General features: G+C 42.8%; 1 protein-coding gene across 2 annotated transcripts in view; it reads right to left on the bottom strand.

Moving 5' to 3' along the window:
* Positions 1 to 19,314, bottom strand: part of SEC14L5 (SEC14 like lipid binding 5) — a 37,303-nt gene that overhangs the window by 15,763 nt on the left and 2,226 nt on the right. Inside the window, exons 2-7 of one of the 2 annotated variants that reach the window (XM_065850846.2) lie at positions 18,032 to 18,135; positions 16,055 to 16,130; positions 3,544 to 3,693; positions 3,286 to 3,417; positions 1,242 to 1,370; positions 346 to 565 (exon numbers count right to left, since the gene is read on the bottom strand). In XM_065850846.2, the coding sequence (XP_065706918.2) occupies positions 346 to 565; positions 1,242 to 1,370; positions 3,286 to 3,417; positions 3,544 to 3,693; positions 16,055 to 16,117 (694 nt within the window). In that variant the 5' untranslated portion in view covers positions 16,118 to 16,130; positions 18,032 to 18,135. Of the gene's footprint in view, positions 1 to 345; positions 566 to 1,241; positions 1,371 to 3,285; positions 3,418 to 3,543; positions 3,694 to 16,054; positions 16,131 to 17,312; positions 17,955 to 18,031; positions 18,136 to 19,314 lie in introns of those variants that run through there. The other variant, XM_071815043.1, reaches the window with a different exon arrangement.

The following is a 19,314-nucleotide window of genomic DNA, read 5'->3' as shown; positions in this document are numbered from 1 at the left end:
GTACTCAAGATACCCTAAGCTTCTCCAACATCAAGTATAAAATACCTTAAACGTCAGATAAAAAACAAGGTGTTTTGTGTGGTTTTTTTTTTTTTGTTTGGTTGGAGTTTTTTTAAGCTCAAACAAAAACATACCGCCTGCATAATTTTTCTTGTCTTTTCAGGAAAAGTTCCATTGTTTATGGTTGTGTTTGTCTTGAAGAAAGAAAATAACTTTCCCTCCTCCCCACCCACACTCCAGAAGAAAAAGATACTCATGCCAAAAAAAAAAAAGAACCACTCATTAGTCAGTGCTACTCAAAGCATTTAGACCCCCAGCAGCTTCTCCTGCCAGGCCAGTGCATACCATCAGGGCTGACAGGCTCTGCCAGTGGGCAGGAGCTGCCAGTCTGCTCTTTGGTAGTTCCTCGAGCCCCAGACTCAAGCCGTACGTCATCAGCACCATGTTCAACAGCCCGGGCTCCCTCGTCCTTCTGTCTGCACGCTGAGGGAGGTGTCCAGCGGGGGATGAAGGTGATCCCTTGGGAGATCAACTCTTTCAGATAGTGTTCAATCACTTCCTTGCCCTGAAGGGGAAAACTCTCATTAGGGAAAAAAAACCAATGCCATCTCCCCAGAATCAGCAAGTCGCAGAAGAGTTTTCCTCAGGATAGATGACTAATGCTGTTTAAAATAAAGACAAAGGAAATTGATGTCTCCTTCCATCTGTGTGACCGCATTGGAAAATTTCAGTATGAAAGCACCACGCAACCGGTGAATTAAAACATTGGCTAAGCAAATTCCAATGCTGTGGATGCCGCTACCTTTGTAACACTTCTATCCCGTTCTCCTGCTCCCATACCATCAGTTGGCTGCCCTGTTCCTCTGCAGCCCAGAAGAAAAGGCCACCAAGAGGAAGTGTCTCTGCCCAAGCTCCTGGAGAGACAGTGTTGTGATTTTTACCCAGAAATTTCTCTTCCTGCATGAGAACAGTGTCCTTAGTGTCTGAGGAGCCTGGCACCCACAGCATCCACTGCAAGCCTCCTCTGGCACAGCCTGCTCCCTCCCCTGCACAGACATATTCCAGCAAGCAGATTGTTTCTGCTCACTGCATGCTGGATTTTTCTTCATTTGCTCTTCTGATTCAGGGACAAGCAAGGATATAAAACTGTAGTACATCTATTTTACAGAAAAGAAAATAGAGCCACGCCAAGAACAGGCAGTTGATTTGGTTTTTGTGGCACAAAGGGAAGCCCATCTTACCCGCTTGATGTTTGAAGTGTACTGCTTCATGGCAATTTTTTCCACTGTGCTTTCAAAGCCAAAAAATGACTTGATGTCAAGAGATGCAGACTGTTCAAAGCAAGTCCAGTCTTCATTCTCAGGGTGAACCTAAGCCAACAAATACACAGAGGGCTGGATGGCAGGAGATAGCTCACAACACAGCAGAGCCCTTGCCCTGGTACAAAACTGGCTATTTAATCTCCAGAGCTACGGAGTGAGGGTGCAAAAGAGGCTTCCTATGAGGCACCCACAGACCCACATTTAACAGTCAGATTAATTCTGCCAGAGTAATAGAAGCACATCATGAACTGGACATACAGACAATTTGTGGTTAACTCAGTATTCTTCACACACACAAGGAAATCCAGATTAAAACCCATCTCTGCCCAGCAAAACTGAACAGTAGTATTCATAGCAGAAATTGCACTACAATAATAGTGAGACTGCCTGCTTGAAACTATATCAGGATCTCCTTACAGAAAAGCAGAGGATGGCCTCTCAGAACCTGCAATTAAAACACCTACATCTTCAACAGAAGAACAGAAAAGGGTTTTTTTCCTTGTTTTGAATCGGAAACTTAGCAACTGAATGCCAGTCTTCCACCCAAAACAGAGGAGAGAGTTCTCTCACTGCCAGTTCAATATGCACCTTCCCTTTCCAGCCATTGCCCCTCAATTACTCTATATATGGTAAAAACCTACCTTCTCTTTTAAACTTAACCCTTTTCTGAGAAGGCTCTGCCTTTTCTCAGTAGGTGCTGCTATTCACAAACCGACATGAAAGAAAAAATTCCAGCCCACACACAAAGATATGAGCTCTATAAAGGACGCAAATTCCCCCAGGGAGATATTAAGGAACTGCAAGAGCAGGATCATATTTCTCCAAGTTGTTTCAGAGAACACTGCAGGAAAGCAAAGATGAGAATAAACCTCTTTCCGGTACACTCTGGCAGGGAAAAGGGAACTGGTAAAAATAGAGCAGGGACCGATCTTGAGGATGCAGACAGCAAGCTCCCTGTTCCAGGAAGAGCGTTCCTCTCAAAGCCCAGCTGCTAACATTTCCTTCTGAAGGATGAGAGCTGGAAGCAACATAGCCAAAACCAGCAACTGCAACGATGTCTGAACAATCCCAGAGTTGACCTGGGAACATGTCAGATTTGTCAGCACCTTTCACAATGATGGAATTTGATTTACTGTAGTTTTTGGGAGGCCCTGAATAGCCACCAAGTCATCTCTGGCTCAGGAAACTCCCTCACGATCCAGAACCTTAATAGGTTTTCAACTCTCTGTCTCTTGCTTGAAAGAGAAGTTGCTTCCAGTTTGCTTACTCCCAGGAAGCTGAGCTGTTGTCCAGTGGCCAAAAAGGCAGGTAAGTAACAGGATCTGGACTTCTGTTTAGGGAACAAAAAGTAGTATCTGATTGCTTCCAAAAACAGATGAAGTTGTTTACTGGTGACTGAGCCCTAATAGCACAATTACAACAAAACGGGACATTGTTGCTGAAGATACAGCCACAAAGTGAGACAACCCAGGCCACAAAAAAGGCTCAAGACCTTTCTCCAAATATTTAGAGCATAAGGATCATGACAAGATGCTAAAACTTCACTTATTTGTGGGCAAAAACCAATTGCCAGACTTCCCTCTGGCCCTCATCATCATAATTATTAAGGGTTCTCTTGTTAATATCCAGATTTAAATACATGCCTGAGCTTCAGATGCTTTTATTAACTTGAATTTCAACTCAAAAGAGTTAGTTAGTTGAAACTAACACTGTTAGTTCTGGAGCATCAACCATGTTTCCTAGTCTACAATCAGAGAATCTCAATCAACCTAAAAAAGTTTAAGCCCTATGAAAGCACTGGAAAAAGCCTGCACTCTACGAGCCAACAGCCTTCCAGTCCTAGAGTATCTAATCATGTTACACAACAATCCGCCGCCCAAATTCATTCAAGCAACTTCACCCAGCATGTCAGCGTGTGACTTTCAGCAGCTTCTTCACAGAGAAGTAGAAACAAGGCAGTTACCGAGTAGCTGCATGTTTCAAGGACGACAACACGGTTTGCAAAAGTCTCATTGTGGGCTTCAATGCGGAGAGTTCGCTCCTTCCAGTTCACTGTGTTTTTCTGGATGAAGAAAACATATTCTACCCCTGCAATCTGAAAAGGACAAAAAAATCAAAAGGAGTGGTGGGGAGGGGAAGAATGCAAATAACTTTAGGGACATTTACTGATCTAAGCCAGCTAACAAAACCCAGGGCTTTTTGCCCTCTAGGTCCCACTTGCCTTCTTTAGCAGCCTGGGAGCATCCACATTCAGTTTGCAGCTCCGTTCAATGATATGTATAGCTCCATCATCACTCCTGGATTCATGCAGGATTTCACTCCCCAGGAAGACTGGGATCTCTGGACATGTAGGAAAGCGCTTCTCATATGCCTGGAAGTGAAAAGAAAGCAACTTTGAGCTTCTGGCTCGGATCGACTAACTCTTTCCAAGTTAATTCTGTGACAGCAAGAGTCCAACAAAACAGATGCCCTTCACCTCTGAGAAAAGGGAAACCAACACAAGGGTTGAAGTTGAAGCAAAATAGTTATGAACAGAGCTGGCATCCGCTCATGTCAGTCATCAAGCTAAGCATGTCTTAATATAACTTTTCTTTCACACATGAAGCAGAAATAAAAACTTGTTGTTAAAGAGTACTGGGAAGGGACTGCTAATAATTTGAACAGCAGGAACCCAATCTTTAGCTAGGAAAGGCAAGCACAGCTCCACTGATTTCTGCTGGCTACAGACTTGACCCGGAGATAAAAAAAACTCAAGTCAGACATATTGCCTGTATGAAGAAGCTATTTAAAAATATTGAATACTCCTATGCCTTAAAAGTGTGATATGTCAAACAGTTCTAGTTGCCCTAGACTATCAAGGGTAAGACCAACAATTATTGGCTACTTACTTTGCCTTGATTTATCAGCTTCTAAATCAACTCTGCTCTGGTTATGAAATCTTTCTTGTTTTAATTAACTCCCATCTCTCTGAAAAACCTTTTCTACAAAGCTTCTTTATCAACTCTAGAAAAAAATCCAGCCTTTCACAGAGCTTGCAGCAAACAAAACTAACTTGCAGAAATGCATGTTGTTCCTCTTTCCCTAACTTCTCCATCTCTATTATATTGCAAAATCTTTGCAGGGTGGAATGTTTTCCTTAGATTTCTGAAAAATACCTTGCACTTTGGGATGCTATTGTAAATACATAATTGAAGCAGCACCAGCACAAGCTGCACAAGTAGCCCCAGATTCAACTACAGCTGTGACAGGAGAACCCATGCTCTCTTTCCATTGCGCTCAGACAGCTACACCATTTTGGTCATAAGACTTTTTTGCTATCATTCCACAGACAAGCCTGCCCACTATGAACTGCTGCTATCTTCCCATCTTCTGTAAGACACAACCCTTCTATACAGCACATAATCCTCATGAGTACTTATATTTTTATCTCCCACAAAAGAAAATATTAATGTGCTAGTCATCAAGATGAGCTCTGTTGCCAGCACACACACAGTGCCATGGGCATGCTGAGGGGTGGCTGCATTCTCTGTTACCACAGCAGTTCAAAGGCTGGTTGCCCCTGTATGTATTCATGGACCCTGGTGCTGTGAATAATACCTGCTCTTAAAATAGCTCAGGCACTTAAGGACACATTCCATATCTCCTGCTCCTAGACCTCTGAATGGAACAGAAGTTATTTCAGATTATCGTATTGCTGTAGTATCAGGAGGAAAGTGCAAGCAGACTACGAGCTGGAGTTCTGGCCACCCTCCAAAGGCCTCACTTCAACAGCCTCACCAGGAGTACCGAGCTGTAAGCTGCTCCTCACCACTGAAAGACCACGATGGCCAATCTGAAGCCCCTCTGGCTCCCATTTGAAGATAAAGCCAGTGGATCTCAACACAACTGTTTCTTTCTCCACTGAGTATGCACTTGACCCAGCTGGAGACAGGCTTCCTAATAAACTGCCATTAAACCTAGCAAAACCCAGACCAAGACAACTACTAACAGAGCGCAGTCACTATTTCGAACAGCTACACAACATCTGGAGATAAGGTAAGGTCAGGGCAAAGAGGCACATATCTGTACGCAGCCCTGGTGATATAACTATGGTAACAGCCCAAACCCATCACCTGAATAGGTAGAACATTTCCATATTTGAGAAAGAATCCTTTTCGCACATCAATATTAAGTCCTTTGCTAATCTTCTTTGCACAACAACTCTAAAAATACAGCAGCTAAAGATGCCTGAGATCATATGAAGGACAGCTGAAGTGCCATGCTGCAGTTACAACAAAGTTGTCCTGCTAACAAGCCTGATCAAGACTGAACTATTGGGAGAGCAATTCACCTTTTGCAGCCAGCATTCTCTTACCAAAATCACTATCTATACACAAAGTACCTTTTTGTTCCAACAGAGAAGCTAAATGATATCAAGGCAGAGAATTTTTTTTCCCCCAAGACATTGCCAAAACTAGTTGTTATTCTCTCCTCCACAATTCTGCAGAGTGTGAGGTGAATGACAGAATATCCCAGTCAAATGTAAGGCAGAGAGTACTTAATATTAGCTTGGTTTAATACTTTGACTTCTAAGGTGCCTGCATTTGCTCTTTATCTTGTTGCTGCAGTAACTCTGCACTGACTAGTATATCGGAACTATTATTTGTCTCTCACTTCTCTGCCCCTCCATCAGAAGAAACAGCAGCAGTATTGTGCTGCTCCTTTTAAGTGCATATCCACAATACTGCTTCAAGACAACCACTTTGGTGACCAAAGTCTTGAACAGGATTGAATATCTCTATGAAACAAATGGCTCCAGGAAGCAATTCCCTCCCATCTTCCAAACCCCACCAGGACTAATGCTGACAGGCAGACCCAGCTAATACTTCGCACACCTCTGCAAACCCTCCAGCCCGAGCAAGCCAACTTGCCCCACTGAATTCCAGCTGACTATGAAAGAAATAACGAAAGATTTGACTGATGTTTTGCCCTGCAGTAACAAGGTTTGGCCAGTACTCTCCTGGGAGATGTGTCAGAGTGGTTTTACTGATGCTAAACATTATGGGACCAACACTGTGACAGACAAAAATACCTTGCGAGTTTTTGAGGACAATCCAAGGAAGCCACACTTGAGTGTTCTAAACTGTTGGTCAAATACACAGTAACCAGTACAAAGAAATCCCTGTGTGAGAAGAGATTGCCCTGAAGGTCAGCCAGATGCCAAACAAGTTACACAGAAATACAAGCATCAAAACAAAAAAGAATTTACACAGAGAAAAGGGAAAATTATCCTCCTCTACAATCCCTCTGCTTCACCCCTTCAACTTCCTAGTACCAAGGTGTTACGCATATTGACAGTGTGTGCTCCTGCTCCAGTTCAATCTCCCATAGACTGACAACAGCTGTACCACTGCTGTTCCCTATACAATCCAGAGAGTAGGATATTTTATAACATCTATTCCTGTTTCTCCTCTGCAGGTTTCAACATACTTTTCTAGTAAGTGACCTTGAAATCAGTTACACAACTGAGGCCTTAGGAATACAAAACAGGGATATCCAAGCACTGAACTACCGCGTGAAACAAAACACCTCAAAAACCACTCTCCTGCACATGTCAAGGCTCCTGGCAGTTTCTTCCAGCCCAGTATCTGCTGGGTCCTGAGCAGCTCCAATGTGCTCCAAGAAGAGGCAGTTTTTGTTAGATGATCTAGTTTCATACCTTAATATCCTAGAGGGAACGTTATCTCCTCAGTGCTGGGGCTGCATACAGACTCCCAGGGCAGCAGCTCTGTCTTTCTTCCCACACCACTCACCTCTCTCAGACAGGTGACTCTCTATCAGCATGCAGATCCTTTAGCAGAGGAAATATAAAGAGCTTGCATGCTAAATGCTGCTGTCCATGAACTCATACAGAAACAAACTGAGCTATTTTGGAACAGTGGCTGGCAGGAAAGCATTCATCATCTACTTGATAAATGATGCTCTGAAGTGGCTGCACGGCCATTGTATCTTTAGGGTTTGGTTGGTTGGATTTTTTTTTAGATCACTTTTAGGTAGGAAGTAGATGCATTCAGACTAGCTTTTGACCAGCTCTAATGATACATAAATATCTATTTCCAGATTCAGGTGTTTTCAGATTATGACCTTCTAAGAAAAAAGTATAATGAAGGGAGCCACAGTCTGCATACCTGTTCACCAGACACAACAATCGGTTTGCTTTGTAATCACTAAAACAGATACCATTGCAAAATAAAATATACATGGAACATCTGGGAGAGGGGAGGGTTCCAACAGATATTTGGAGTATGGAAATGCATTGAAGTCAGGGAAAAGAGAACTTCATTTTAAGGAACTGCAGAGCTTCTGCGGAGTAGCAGAAAGGAGTCTTTGGGGCCTGAAAAACAAACAAATAAAAACAACAAACAAAACCCACTTTGGCTAGAAAGAAGGAAAAGGTTTGCCAGTGAGAAGTCCACTGGACCATGGTACCCAGGGTACAAACATTGACCCAGTGTTAGCTGTCTCTGGACTATAACCAATAATTGGCCTCATTTCTTCAGATTTTGGTGAAAGAAACAATTCAGGGAGCAGCAGCTGTCTATTACAATACAGGCACAACTGAGTGACATAGCAAACGTACTAAAGCCAGGACAGGCACTGCAGCTGCACAAAGCTACATCAGGAAACTACCAGCATGCCTGATCTCCTGTCTGAGGAGAGATGATATTCCATTCAAGCTATTCTGCTACAACATTCTCCTCTGCTTACCAGAGAGAAGAAACTTGGTGGTGGAGCAGTTCAAGCACAAACAGCGCAACGTATGGGTCTTTACAAAGAGTTACAAACCAACACCTTATCCAGGAACCATCGCTAGCTGGTTGGACATGTTTGCCATAGGCTGCTGTGGAAAGATACGGATACACTGAAATAGGAGGGCAAGCAAGCGGACATCTCAGGTGACTACAAGCAAAACACAGCAACCAAGTGGTATATCACACACTTACTACTCAGTGAATCACCCCAAAAATGAAAGAGACTGGCTTACAAAGTAATGCCTAGTTGGAAGGACAACCTGTCATTGCCAGAAGCTGCTGTAAGAATTTGCTGATCACCATGCTTAGCAGTTAAAAAAAAAAAACATCCATGCTGACTGAGAAGTAACAATTGATGATGGTTCTAAATTTTCTCACCTCTTTTAGTTCCTGTTCAAGAGCTTATTGTTTGTTTTCTGCACCTACACCTTCAGGAGAAGAGAGAAGAATCTTTTAGTCCCTACTGGAATATTAGATAATGGTGACACTTCCAGCTATGTTGTGCCTCCTTGTGCTATAATGCAGTGCCACTGAACTATAGGTTACTTTAGAGCTCATCCATTCCAGCACTAGGCTGCACTGAACAGATAAAGCTTGAGGCACGACTCATCCTTCTAGGCAGTGAGCCTCTATGTTAGAGCTGGAGAAGATGATTAAACAGGGACTATCCTGTACAGACTCTTTGAATTACTGTAAACCTTCTTTCCAATCTACACATGGTGCCAGCACCATCTACTCCTAAACCATTCTTCACCTAGCAAATGGAGTCTTAACAGTGGCAATGCAAAGCTATCAGAGACCTGTATGATCCACACAAGATACACTAAGTAGGCCAGGTGTGGAGATGTTGCCAGGAGTTCTCCAGAACTCTGAATTAATAATAAGCAGTTCTTCCAGCAGCTGTGGTAAACAGCACTCAAACATTTTTCTACTCAAGGGAAAACAACCCACAACAATCTCAAGAGAAATGTCAGCTCTCTGCTCAGCCTGATTATTGCTCACTCTCAACCTGCTTAATACCAAGAGGAGGTGGTGGCAGGGCACAGGGAGTGAACACATGAATACAGCTGTGAAGAGTCATCCCAGCTGACAAAGAGATCCCTACTTTCAGACTTTTGTTGCCAAATGCTTCTCAGCAGTAAGATGATGGGATATTTATAGTGTATCTTGACAGCATGATTTCAAACCATCAAGTCACACTGAAGCATCATGTCTTGAGTCAACACTAGATCTTCTGTAAGTGCATAAAATGTTAACCCAGTAGCTTCTGACAGTCACAACAAACCTGGCAAATATGGCAAAAAGAAGAGAAAGGGAAGCTGTCTTCTCTAAAACAGCTGGCACAGACCATCCACATCCAAAAATGATTTGTCTGCACTTAAGAGGCAAGGGATATAGACACAACAATCCTGCCAGAGAGAACAGATTCTGTTTTGTAGGGGAGTATCCATTTTTTAGCTATTATTCAGACTACTATCAGGACATTTCATGTCATATATGACATGGATTGAACAGCAAAGAGTAACTATTTAATAATATTTTCCCCCTTACACATTGACTCTCTCCAGGGTACTGCCAACCAGAAATACCATTTCAGACAATATCTGAAAACTGTGTCACTATCTATGTCACAGCAACTCCAAAGGAGCTTTCAACCACAGGGCATACAGTCTACACACTGCAAAGCCCTGCCATGTGTCATCTTTGGCTATCCAAGGACACAGTGAGTAGCAGGCCACTGCAGAAACCTCTTCTCTGGCACTTTGACATCCACTCTAGTCTCTGGCTACTCTGCACAGCCCTCTGACCAGCTGCACCCTCACTGCTGCTTCAGCAAGATTCCAGCTGCCAAGAACCACCCCACCCTCCCTGCAACAAGTGCTTTTCTGGTTCCAGAGTTCACATCTGAAAGTGGATGCTACAAACCAGCATCGAAAATTTTAGTTAAAATTCTAGTTGTATTTAAAACCAGCCTTTGATGATACTACTACAAAAACAAGAACTAGGAGCTCCAGACTGAGATTCCATTCTATAACTACAATTAAGTATATAGGAACCCCCAAAAATGTATTCTGTGCTGTATGTGCTATAAGATATCGCACTGTAATTGACCTTGACAGCCAACCTGCACATCTTGTGTAGCAAGGCAGCAGCAGCCTTTCTGAGATCTGGATGGGCTGTGAACACACATATTGAACTTGCCACTCTAAACAAACCCACAGAACTAATATGATCCTTGCTAGACATCAGTCTGCTTGTACATTACACTGCTCTCACACACCATTTTATCTGTTACCACACGCAAACATTTTATCTGCTACCAATGTGTACCACAATTCGTTTGGGCCTCACTGTGGTGCCTACACAGCAAAAACAGGCTCAGAGCTGTTGCAAAAAGCATCACCACATCAGTCAGTGAAATACTGAATCCTTTAAGACACCATAGCATTAGAGAGGAGAGCGTGCACAATATATCAGGATTTAAGCAGTTTCCTTATACACTCCATGTGTTAAATGCAACAGGAAGAAATCACTAAATAAAGCTACTTAAAGATCTAACATCTTTAACACAATGCATGTTGACACTGAAAAGGCACAAAAAAAAAAAATTTTGAAATGCTGTATGGAAAGTAAGTCTAGCTGTCAGGACCTCAACTTCAGTATTTAGAGCTTCTTCTCCTGCAGCCAAACCTGACAGCTAAAAGAGCAAGGCGCTGTTTTCAGTTAGACTGCACACACAAGCCAACTTTGTTGGCACAAAAGAATGTCGGGACAATTGTGAAATAAGTGATGCATTTTGATTTTAGTTGTATTGGATGCTTGACTCCTGCATGCAACTTTGGGCCAAATCCTCAACTGCTATAAATGAGCAAAACCTCAGTGGCTGCAAAGCAGCTTTGCCGGTCTGCAAATAGCAGAGTCAAAGCTGATCTGCTGGTGGACTATTCAGGGGCAAGAGTGAGAACTCCTGCCAAATGCAGTGACTGCCATCAAGACTGCTTCAGCAGGGTCAGGCAAGTGAGAAAGACATCTCATACAGGGACTGCAGATGTTTACTTGATAGGTTACAACCCTGTGTTACAGGATGAGAGAGTAAAGATGACACAGACAGAATACTTCCTGCTGCTCACTCCATGGGAAGTAATTTCTGACTCTAAATAAACCTGCAATGTTTGTAGCCTGAACTAAATTTGCCACCGAGTTTGTTGTCACTCCCAACATTCAAACCACACTAAAGCAAACCACAGAAGCATACTCCACTGATTTCCTACTTTATCATATTTGAAAAATAAAGATCAACTAAACGCAAAGAACACTGAAATACCACTAAAACTACAAAAGAGAGTTACAGGGCTGCTTGAAGTACAGGTGGTAGGCCAAGATGTCAGGTGACAAGCTTTCACTCGCAGATGCAGGCAGGGGAACCATAAGCTGCCACCCAAGGTATCTATTACAGAGTTGGAGTGATGCTCAAAATAAGAAATGACTGCGTACCACACATGCACCCACAGGAAAAACTGACCCCCATCTCAAAATAATGCTGCAGGTAGCAGAAGCACCCCAGACTGAAGAGTACCACTCAATCAGGGCAGCAAGGAACACACACCACTGTTGTCCATGCATGCATTTTCAAGAGATCGGGCTCTCAGCTGCTCATATGTGTGTCAACACATGCCGTGGGCAGCACCAAGAAAGGAGGTCAAGCAGAAAGAAGCACTGACTCACATTGTGCACGCGTGGGGCTCCAGAGCAGTTTGGTCTTCAGTACAGAGTACAACTGGTACATGCCAAAAGAGCTGATACTACTGCAAACTTCCAAATGTCTGATCTTTGTTCTGTCTTTTCAAAACTGTGACATATTTTTAGATAACAGTAGTGAACCCCTCAAAGGCTTCAAGCATAATATCCTGTATTCAGTAAGCTCAAACATCAAGTTACATATATATATTTTCACATATACGTATAGCTGTTTAGTTTTTAACTAAATCCAGCCTTTAACCTACTAGTATTGTGTTTTGAAGACCTTTCATTTTACAGAAAAGAACCTCAGATAGGAAAGTGATAAAGGTTTGATTTGGTTCAAGGTGTAAAACCTGCAAGCTAAACATTCCCTTTTTCCAGATCTGCATCCTTACCATTCCCTTTGCACCAGGCTGTGCTGAAAGACCCCTCGCTTGCAGCAGAAACCATATATTGCTATTAGTAGCAATAAGAGCTGAACATAAAGTGCTTTGTACACATGGCAAGAGGACCAAGCAATTAACAGAAGTGTTCTCATGAAGTTTCTCATTTACACCACTATTACAGCAACTCAAACTATACATCAAGCATGGAAGACTGTAAGAGTCCCTGGGGGATTATTTCAGATCTGTAGCATTATGGATGATCCTAAGCAAACTTAGCATATACTATATGGTACGTGAAAATGGCAGACATCAATCGCAAGTGTGAAGGGCTGAGTGCACTGCTAACAGTAATGGGAACAAATCTCCCTACTACTTTCAAAGCTAAAACTCTCAAGCTAAAACTACCTCATCTAACCTAGTAATTCATTGGCAACAAATAATATTAAACATGCAATCCTTCTCTCAGCTCTGTTTCCTGTGCAATTATGCATTTTGGACTTGCTCACCCAAATCAAATTCTTGTAACCACACATCAGAGAAGGCTCAACAATTTACACCAAAGTAAGTTAATGCTCTGGAACTATGTGGCAGAATTACCTCTCCTTGTGGATTTTTCCATCTATAACATTTTAGTTAAACTTCTAGCTTTAAAACTACAATTAACACACAAAGAAACAAAAAGTATGTTCATACTTGTGGATTTTCTTGGCTGTAAAATAAAATTAGGAGATCTATGCAATCTCAAACCTGCTGATCTAATTGAACAGAAGACAAGACCATGCTCAAAGAAAAAAAGTTCAGATCTCCTGGATGACCAGAAGAGACCTTGTAAGCTGATTTTTTTTTACTTTCTCAGAGGCACAGGACTGGCAAAGAGAGCAAGAATGGGAATGCAGTCCTCCTTCCAAGGACTTGGATGATAATGTCAAATCTACTGCCTGCAAATGCCAGAATACAAGCTGCAGAAGTATTAGTAAGTAGCAGAGTGTAAATCCATAGACAATTAACCAGAGACACACAATAACAAAGGTATTAACAGTAAAAGTACTGGTCCATCTGTCAAGCACAGCCCCGTGCTGTCTAGAAGACAAGCAGCACACACATGCACTCTGTACTAGTTCAAGGAAGATAAACTGTCTTCCTGGTGGTAGGGCCCAACAAGAGGCATGGGAAATGCATTTGAACAAGGCCAGGAAGCAATGAATCATCTGGCTCATTTGTATATAACAACCCTGTTTCTCAGGCCCTCATATCTAAATGAAGCATGTGCACTGTTTTCTATATTGGAGCCCAAACATCCCAGATTCTGGGGGAAAAAAGTACTTTTCCTAACACTGCTCATCTCATGACATAGCGTGAGCAGACGACGGGAAGTATGACCCTCTCTATTATACAGAGGAGGAATCAAGCACAAATCTATCAGGTTGAAGGGTGCACAGAGACTCATAAAATAAGGTGGTGTCTTGAGGTCACCCACAAGACCTTTGCTTTCCTACTACTTAACCACAGTATGAGACCTCAGCACTCGAAAGGTTCACACAAAGCAGCTGAGGGGAAAAGATGAAAGTAGCTGAATATCAGGTTCCCAGTGCCATGGAAGCTGCTGTCAGATTTATGTTGAAGCAGATTAATAGCAATGCCGTGTGCTGAGGAGCAAAACAGCTTCACTGTACGCCCACTCTCCCTGCAAAACCTCCAGCAACTGACAGTTAGCACCTGACAGCTCCATGAAATCTGCACTGCCTCCACACAAATGGGAGACTCCATCTGAACACATCAAATGCAATAAAAAAAGCCTGCACCCAATTCAGCCTGCATGGACTGCCTCTAGATTGAATTGCCACTTTATAATGCCAGTCTTCATAATAAAGCAGATACTGCTGTGAACACATGATTTTCACAGGACATTAGAGTGGGACTACGGGGTCTGTATTCAGCTCCCTACTCCACTACAGAGTCCTCTGGGTGACCCCAGACAAGTAACTTGATCTGCATAAGAAAGAAGACTAATAACTCTGCTAAGGTAATGGGAATTTAACTTTGCTGAAAACCTAAAGGATAACATTCACAACCCCAGCCTTGAAATCCCAGAGAATCTGAAGTTCTGTCATGTTGAAAAACTGAAAGCAAATAAAAGTAAACCACTTGAAAAATAAACCCATCAAACCCCAGCCTTTAGGCCTTCTGCTAACAAGCTTACAAAGGATTTGTCTAGAGGCAGCCCTCCTATATTAGCAGCCAGTCTATTGACAGGCATCTGGTGCTAGGTTTATCCTGCTAATACAGGCAGCAGGAATGTGGAGAGGTATGCAGAGAGCAAAGTCTAACTCTATCTTCGTAACAAGCATTGGTGCCTTATTCTAATGCAGGATGCACTGAGAGAGCAAAGAACATGATCAGAAAAGTTTAATTCCCACAAACATCAGCAGACTGGCTAGGGCACTTCTACTGCATTTTAAGGCTTAGCTGTTAACAGACATGGCAAATCTAGATAACAATTAAAAGAAAAAAAGGAGGAAAACTTGGGAGGGACAACTGTAAAAGTGAGAGTGTGTATTTTTATAGTCAGATAGCATCAAAGTGAATGGCACCTGCTTTCAGCTGAGGAACAGCTGTTACCTTTGTGGTCCATTATTCGCACTTAGGACCAAACAAAGAATCTCTTCCCCAGTTTCAGCTACTGAAATAGAAGACTGCAGACTGTTTTGGATAAAACAAATCTTATTGCACTTATTTCCCAGGAATCTAGAAGAGGCAACATTGTCAAAAGGAATGCAATGTATTACATCAGGCTCTCCCTTCCATTCCTGGGAATGACTCCAGCTACCTGAAACGACTATAGCTTTCCATCTTCATTCCTGATCTCTAATACACTGAAGAAGACCAGTGTCCTTGTTCAGCAGGGAAGAGAGAAAACGGAGAAAGCGGCAGACTAGAAGTGGCAAACACTAAGTCTCTGGGATCCCTAGAATAGACTGTAATGCCCAGCAGACTACAAAAAGTCTTGCAAGAGTCTATAAGCAACCATCTCAGATATAATAAATGCCCAAATGCTCAGTGTTCCCTTGAAATGCAAACAGCAAACCTTTCAGAAAGATATTTGACTCACACCTTGAAGAGCAGTGACAGAGTCCAGAATATCACAATTGCTTTTAAACTTCACCTAAAGAAGCTGCCATGATCACATCAGCTTTCTACATCACCAGCAAATGAACTTCAGTTACAGCCCTCAAGCCCCTTGTGGAAAGCACAAAATTTGGAGAGAGATCTCTAAACATTTCAATCACAGGGTGAACAGGGAAGAACAATACAGAACAATTTTTCCAAAGACTACTAGTTTTTAACCAAATCAAAAAGCTTGGTATGATTGAGAGTCAAGTTCCAGATACATACATCCTACAATAGTGATTAGGAATGGATCGAGAGAGATACTAAACTGAATAGCATTTGGTGATAAGGCAAAGACAGTTCCTGGCCACAAAGTCACCCTACCTACCTGAGTGTCACAATTTTTCCCTTCCTTGTAATTACAGAAGGTTGGGTTGTTTTTTTTTGTTTTTGTTGGGTTTTTGGTTGGTTGGTTTGTTTTTCCTCCTCTGATGATTAAACCGCCTCTCTTAAAATACTGAGATGTTGATTCTTATTTTTCATGGAAAATTAAAGAAAGGACAAAAAGCTAAACCTCTGTTCCCGCAATGTATCCATGATGTTGGTACAAAGACACGCCAGCCAAAACTGCAGTCCCCCACCTCCCACTGGCCTGAGGTTGCAGCCCTTCGCAGCTGGAGAAGCAAAAGTGCTGAGTATTACTCACCGCCATGACGAGCTCAAAAGGATATTTGTAGACTCGCACTGGGGACTGGTATTTCTGCACCATTTTTACTACACACCTGTAATAGAAAGAAATTGGAAAATTTTAGATCCCTTACACCAAACACCGCAATACATTCCAGCAATTTTCACAGACAGACCTTACTAGGAGCCTTGACTCTTTCTCACAAATAGAGAGGAGGAGACATATTAAGTAGAATATCTTGCCCAGCATCACTTAGCAAGTCAGAAGCAGAGCTAAACAAAAGGCAGGTCTCTGTGGTCCCAGCCCACTGGTGTGTCCAGCACACAGTAGCGTCCTTCACAGCTTCCTAGTATTACTACAGTAAATTCAACTTAGAGTTCCAACAGAACTCACAATAACTAGAGCACAAAACAGATGTAAAGCCAGAATCAATTGTACTCCGGAGAAGGAGCCTGCCTTGGGAGCTTTGCAAAGCTTAAATTGCAGTTCTTCCCCACATCTCCCTTTTCTTCATTACATTTATAATCATTATGCAAAATCACCCTTTTGGAAAGCTTCCATGGCTTCCCATATCTTGGTGTTTTAAATGCTTTTGTGCACAAAGCAGCATTCAGCTGTTTTAACCCACTAAAAAAAAGGAAAAGGAAACTACATGCTTAAAGAACATGCCTGATGCTAAGCTGGCAATCACATCCCACTGACTGGATGCCCGCTGCTTCCAGCTGAACTAAGGAAATAACTGCATGCAGTGGAAACAATTCAGTTCTCAGCATTTCATTTCTCCTAGCCACCTCTCACTGTTCTCATCAGGATTCCTCCCTCAGATTCTCTTGCTGGGGTTTTAACTCTCAAATACACATAAATAATCAGCATCTCAAGGAAGTATGTAAACGATTAAAAAAGAAGGTTATTAGGCTGTATTCTGCAATTCCTTTCAGTATCTTTATATCACTCCCATTAATACCATCCATGAACATCAGAAACACAAAGAACTGAACGGCTGGTCTGATACACTTTGCTGATTCCACCCCACTCAAATTCCACTGCTGAGCAGACACAGCCCTCGGCAACATGACGCAGTGTAGCACTGAACTTAACAGTCAAGGCATTAAGACAACTTATCGTTGACATTTTAAGCCCAAAAATGGAGATGAAACATGAACTAGAAGCCAAAGAGCAGTAGATTCTCCCTCAGAAAGACTGCCGCAAAATGCCATTGTACAGTAAAATTGAAGCAAGGGAGAGGAGGGGCGAAAAAAAAAGAGACTTAAAGTACCTTTGTAGAAGTTGTTACTCTGCAGAGGATCACGTTACCAAAGCAGCAATGTTCAGGACTTGCTGGATCTCTAGGAGTCTTAATGGTACTAAAAGCCAGTCCACGCAGAACAAGTAAATGCAGAGACAATGCATCAGCAGAGCATCCAACTCCCACTGAAGTGAGCGGAGCAGGGAAAAGTAAACACCCAGGAAGCCCGGGCTCCTATCACGTATCAGATACCCAAGCCAAGAGGCATGGGGCACCTTGTAATGCAATGCTGTAATATGATTATGCAAGCGCGATACCTAGGCTGCACGGGAACCTTCCAAGTAAGTGCAAATATAGCAAGAGAAGCCTCGTCAAACATATTTAGCTGTTATCTTGCTCCCAGTTTTGACCTCGCCTGCTAAACCGGGAATTCCTGCATCTCTGTAGGAGAGGATCAGGGACCTCCACAGGAGGAAGTCTCAGGACAGATCAACCAGTCTAAATCACCCACAGCTCAGAAACAAAGTCACCAGCAACAGAACAACAGGATGGCACAAACTGTAGTTCAACAGCCTTAACCATGCTGCTTGGACAGTTCTGTGGTTCCTGAGCAGCTGCAATAGCTGATTGCCACAGTTATATTGTCCCATACTTCTCTAGTTGAGAGAAGTTTATGGAAAAGAGCCAGTGACAGTTACAGCCATGGAAGACAGCTGATAACTCCCACCCACCTGAGAAACCTTTCATACCTTGGGGAAAGTGCAGTGGCAGACCTTCTACATCCTCTCCTCAAAACAGAGCTGCAAGACAGTCATTCTGTTTCTCAGAGCAACAGGGACTCTAGTTATAACTCCTGAAAAAAACATTAAAAAAAAATCAGAAGAGGCAGTGAAAGGTAGCTACTCAGAGTACACAGATACAGATGGATGATCAGCACTGATAATGACATACGGTGCTGCTGCTGTGCAGCTGGGTCATACTGGCTAAATACATGCAGCCTCATAGGGCTTTAGAACCAAAAAGACAGACATGTTTTTAAAGTCACCTCATGTACTCCACAACCCCCTTGTAAAGAAAACCAGAAAGAAACTAGAGAATGTGTCTGCTCCTTAAACACTCATCATACACTTCAGTCTCTACAGTGGTCCAGCCTACATGCTCTATTTCATATTTGCATCTGGCTAAAAGCACATACTGGGAAACTCAGCTCAGCTGAAGAGCAACAACTCCCTAACTGCAGCTCAACCACTCAGAAACCCCAGCCTGTGGCAGAGCTGTAGCAATTTACCAGGTAACACCAAGGAAGAGTGTGACTTCAGCTGGCCAAGCCCAGCACAGTTTGTAAAAATTCAAAGAGGCTGGAGCTGCCAATGCATTGAAGCAACATATCTAGCTAATAATCACTTTAACCACCCCAATGAGATATTAGAAGTGTTTCAACTATTGCACACCTGAACACAGAAAACAGCAGTAGCGACCACATTTGACAAAGAATCCCGTGACACAGTGACAGCAGTGCCAACAGCACGGAGCCTCAGCAGCCTGCAGCTCCCTGCAGAGTCCAGCTGGCCCGCATACCCTACCCCCCTGTGCTACAGCCCACACGGCAATTCACAGAGAAACCAAACCCTAGAAGGCAGAGAGTTAATTATAAGCTTGAGATACACCAGCTGGCACTGTACCAGGGGAAGGAGCACAGGGAAGGGGGCACAAAATAGAAGGATAAGAACCCCTGATGACACATGCATTTCCTGGCTGTAACTGTAGTAGCATTTCAGAGAATTGGCAAATTCCTAACAAGAAGTGGTGTACACACAGCATGCGACGCTACTGTTAACATTTAGCCAAGCTCCCACAAGGAATACACATCACCACACACACACAGCAAAGGGAAGGAAGCAGGGATATTAACTACATGTTTCCGTTTTATTTAGAATCATCCACTATGTACCTGAGGGATTTTCCATATGCTTAACTTTTATTCTATTACTTGTAGGAAAGGCTTGCTTGACCGAATACAGCCAGATAGTTG

Source organism: Patagioenas fasciata, chromosome 15, assembly GCF_037038585.1.
Source record: "Patagioenas fasciata isolate bPatFas1 chromosome 15, bPatFas1.hap1, whole genome shotgun sequence".
Lineage (NCBI taxonomy): Eukaryota > Metazoa > Chordata > Aves > Columbiformes > Columbidae > Patagioenas > Patagioenas fasciata.
This window is presented reverse-complemented; position numbering and strand designations above follow the sequence as displayed.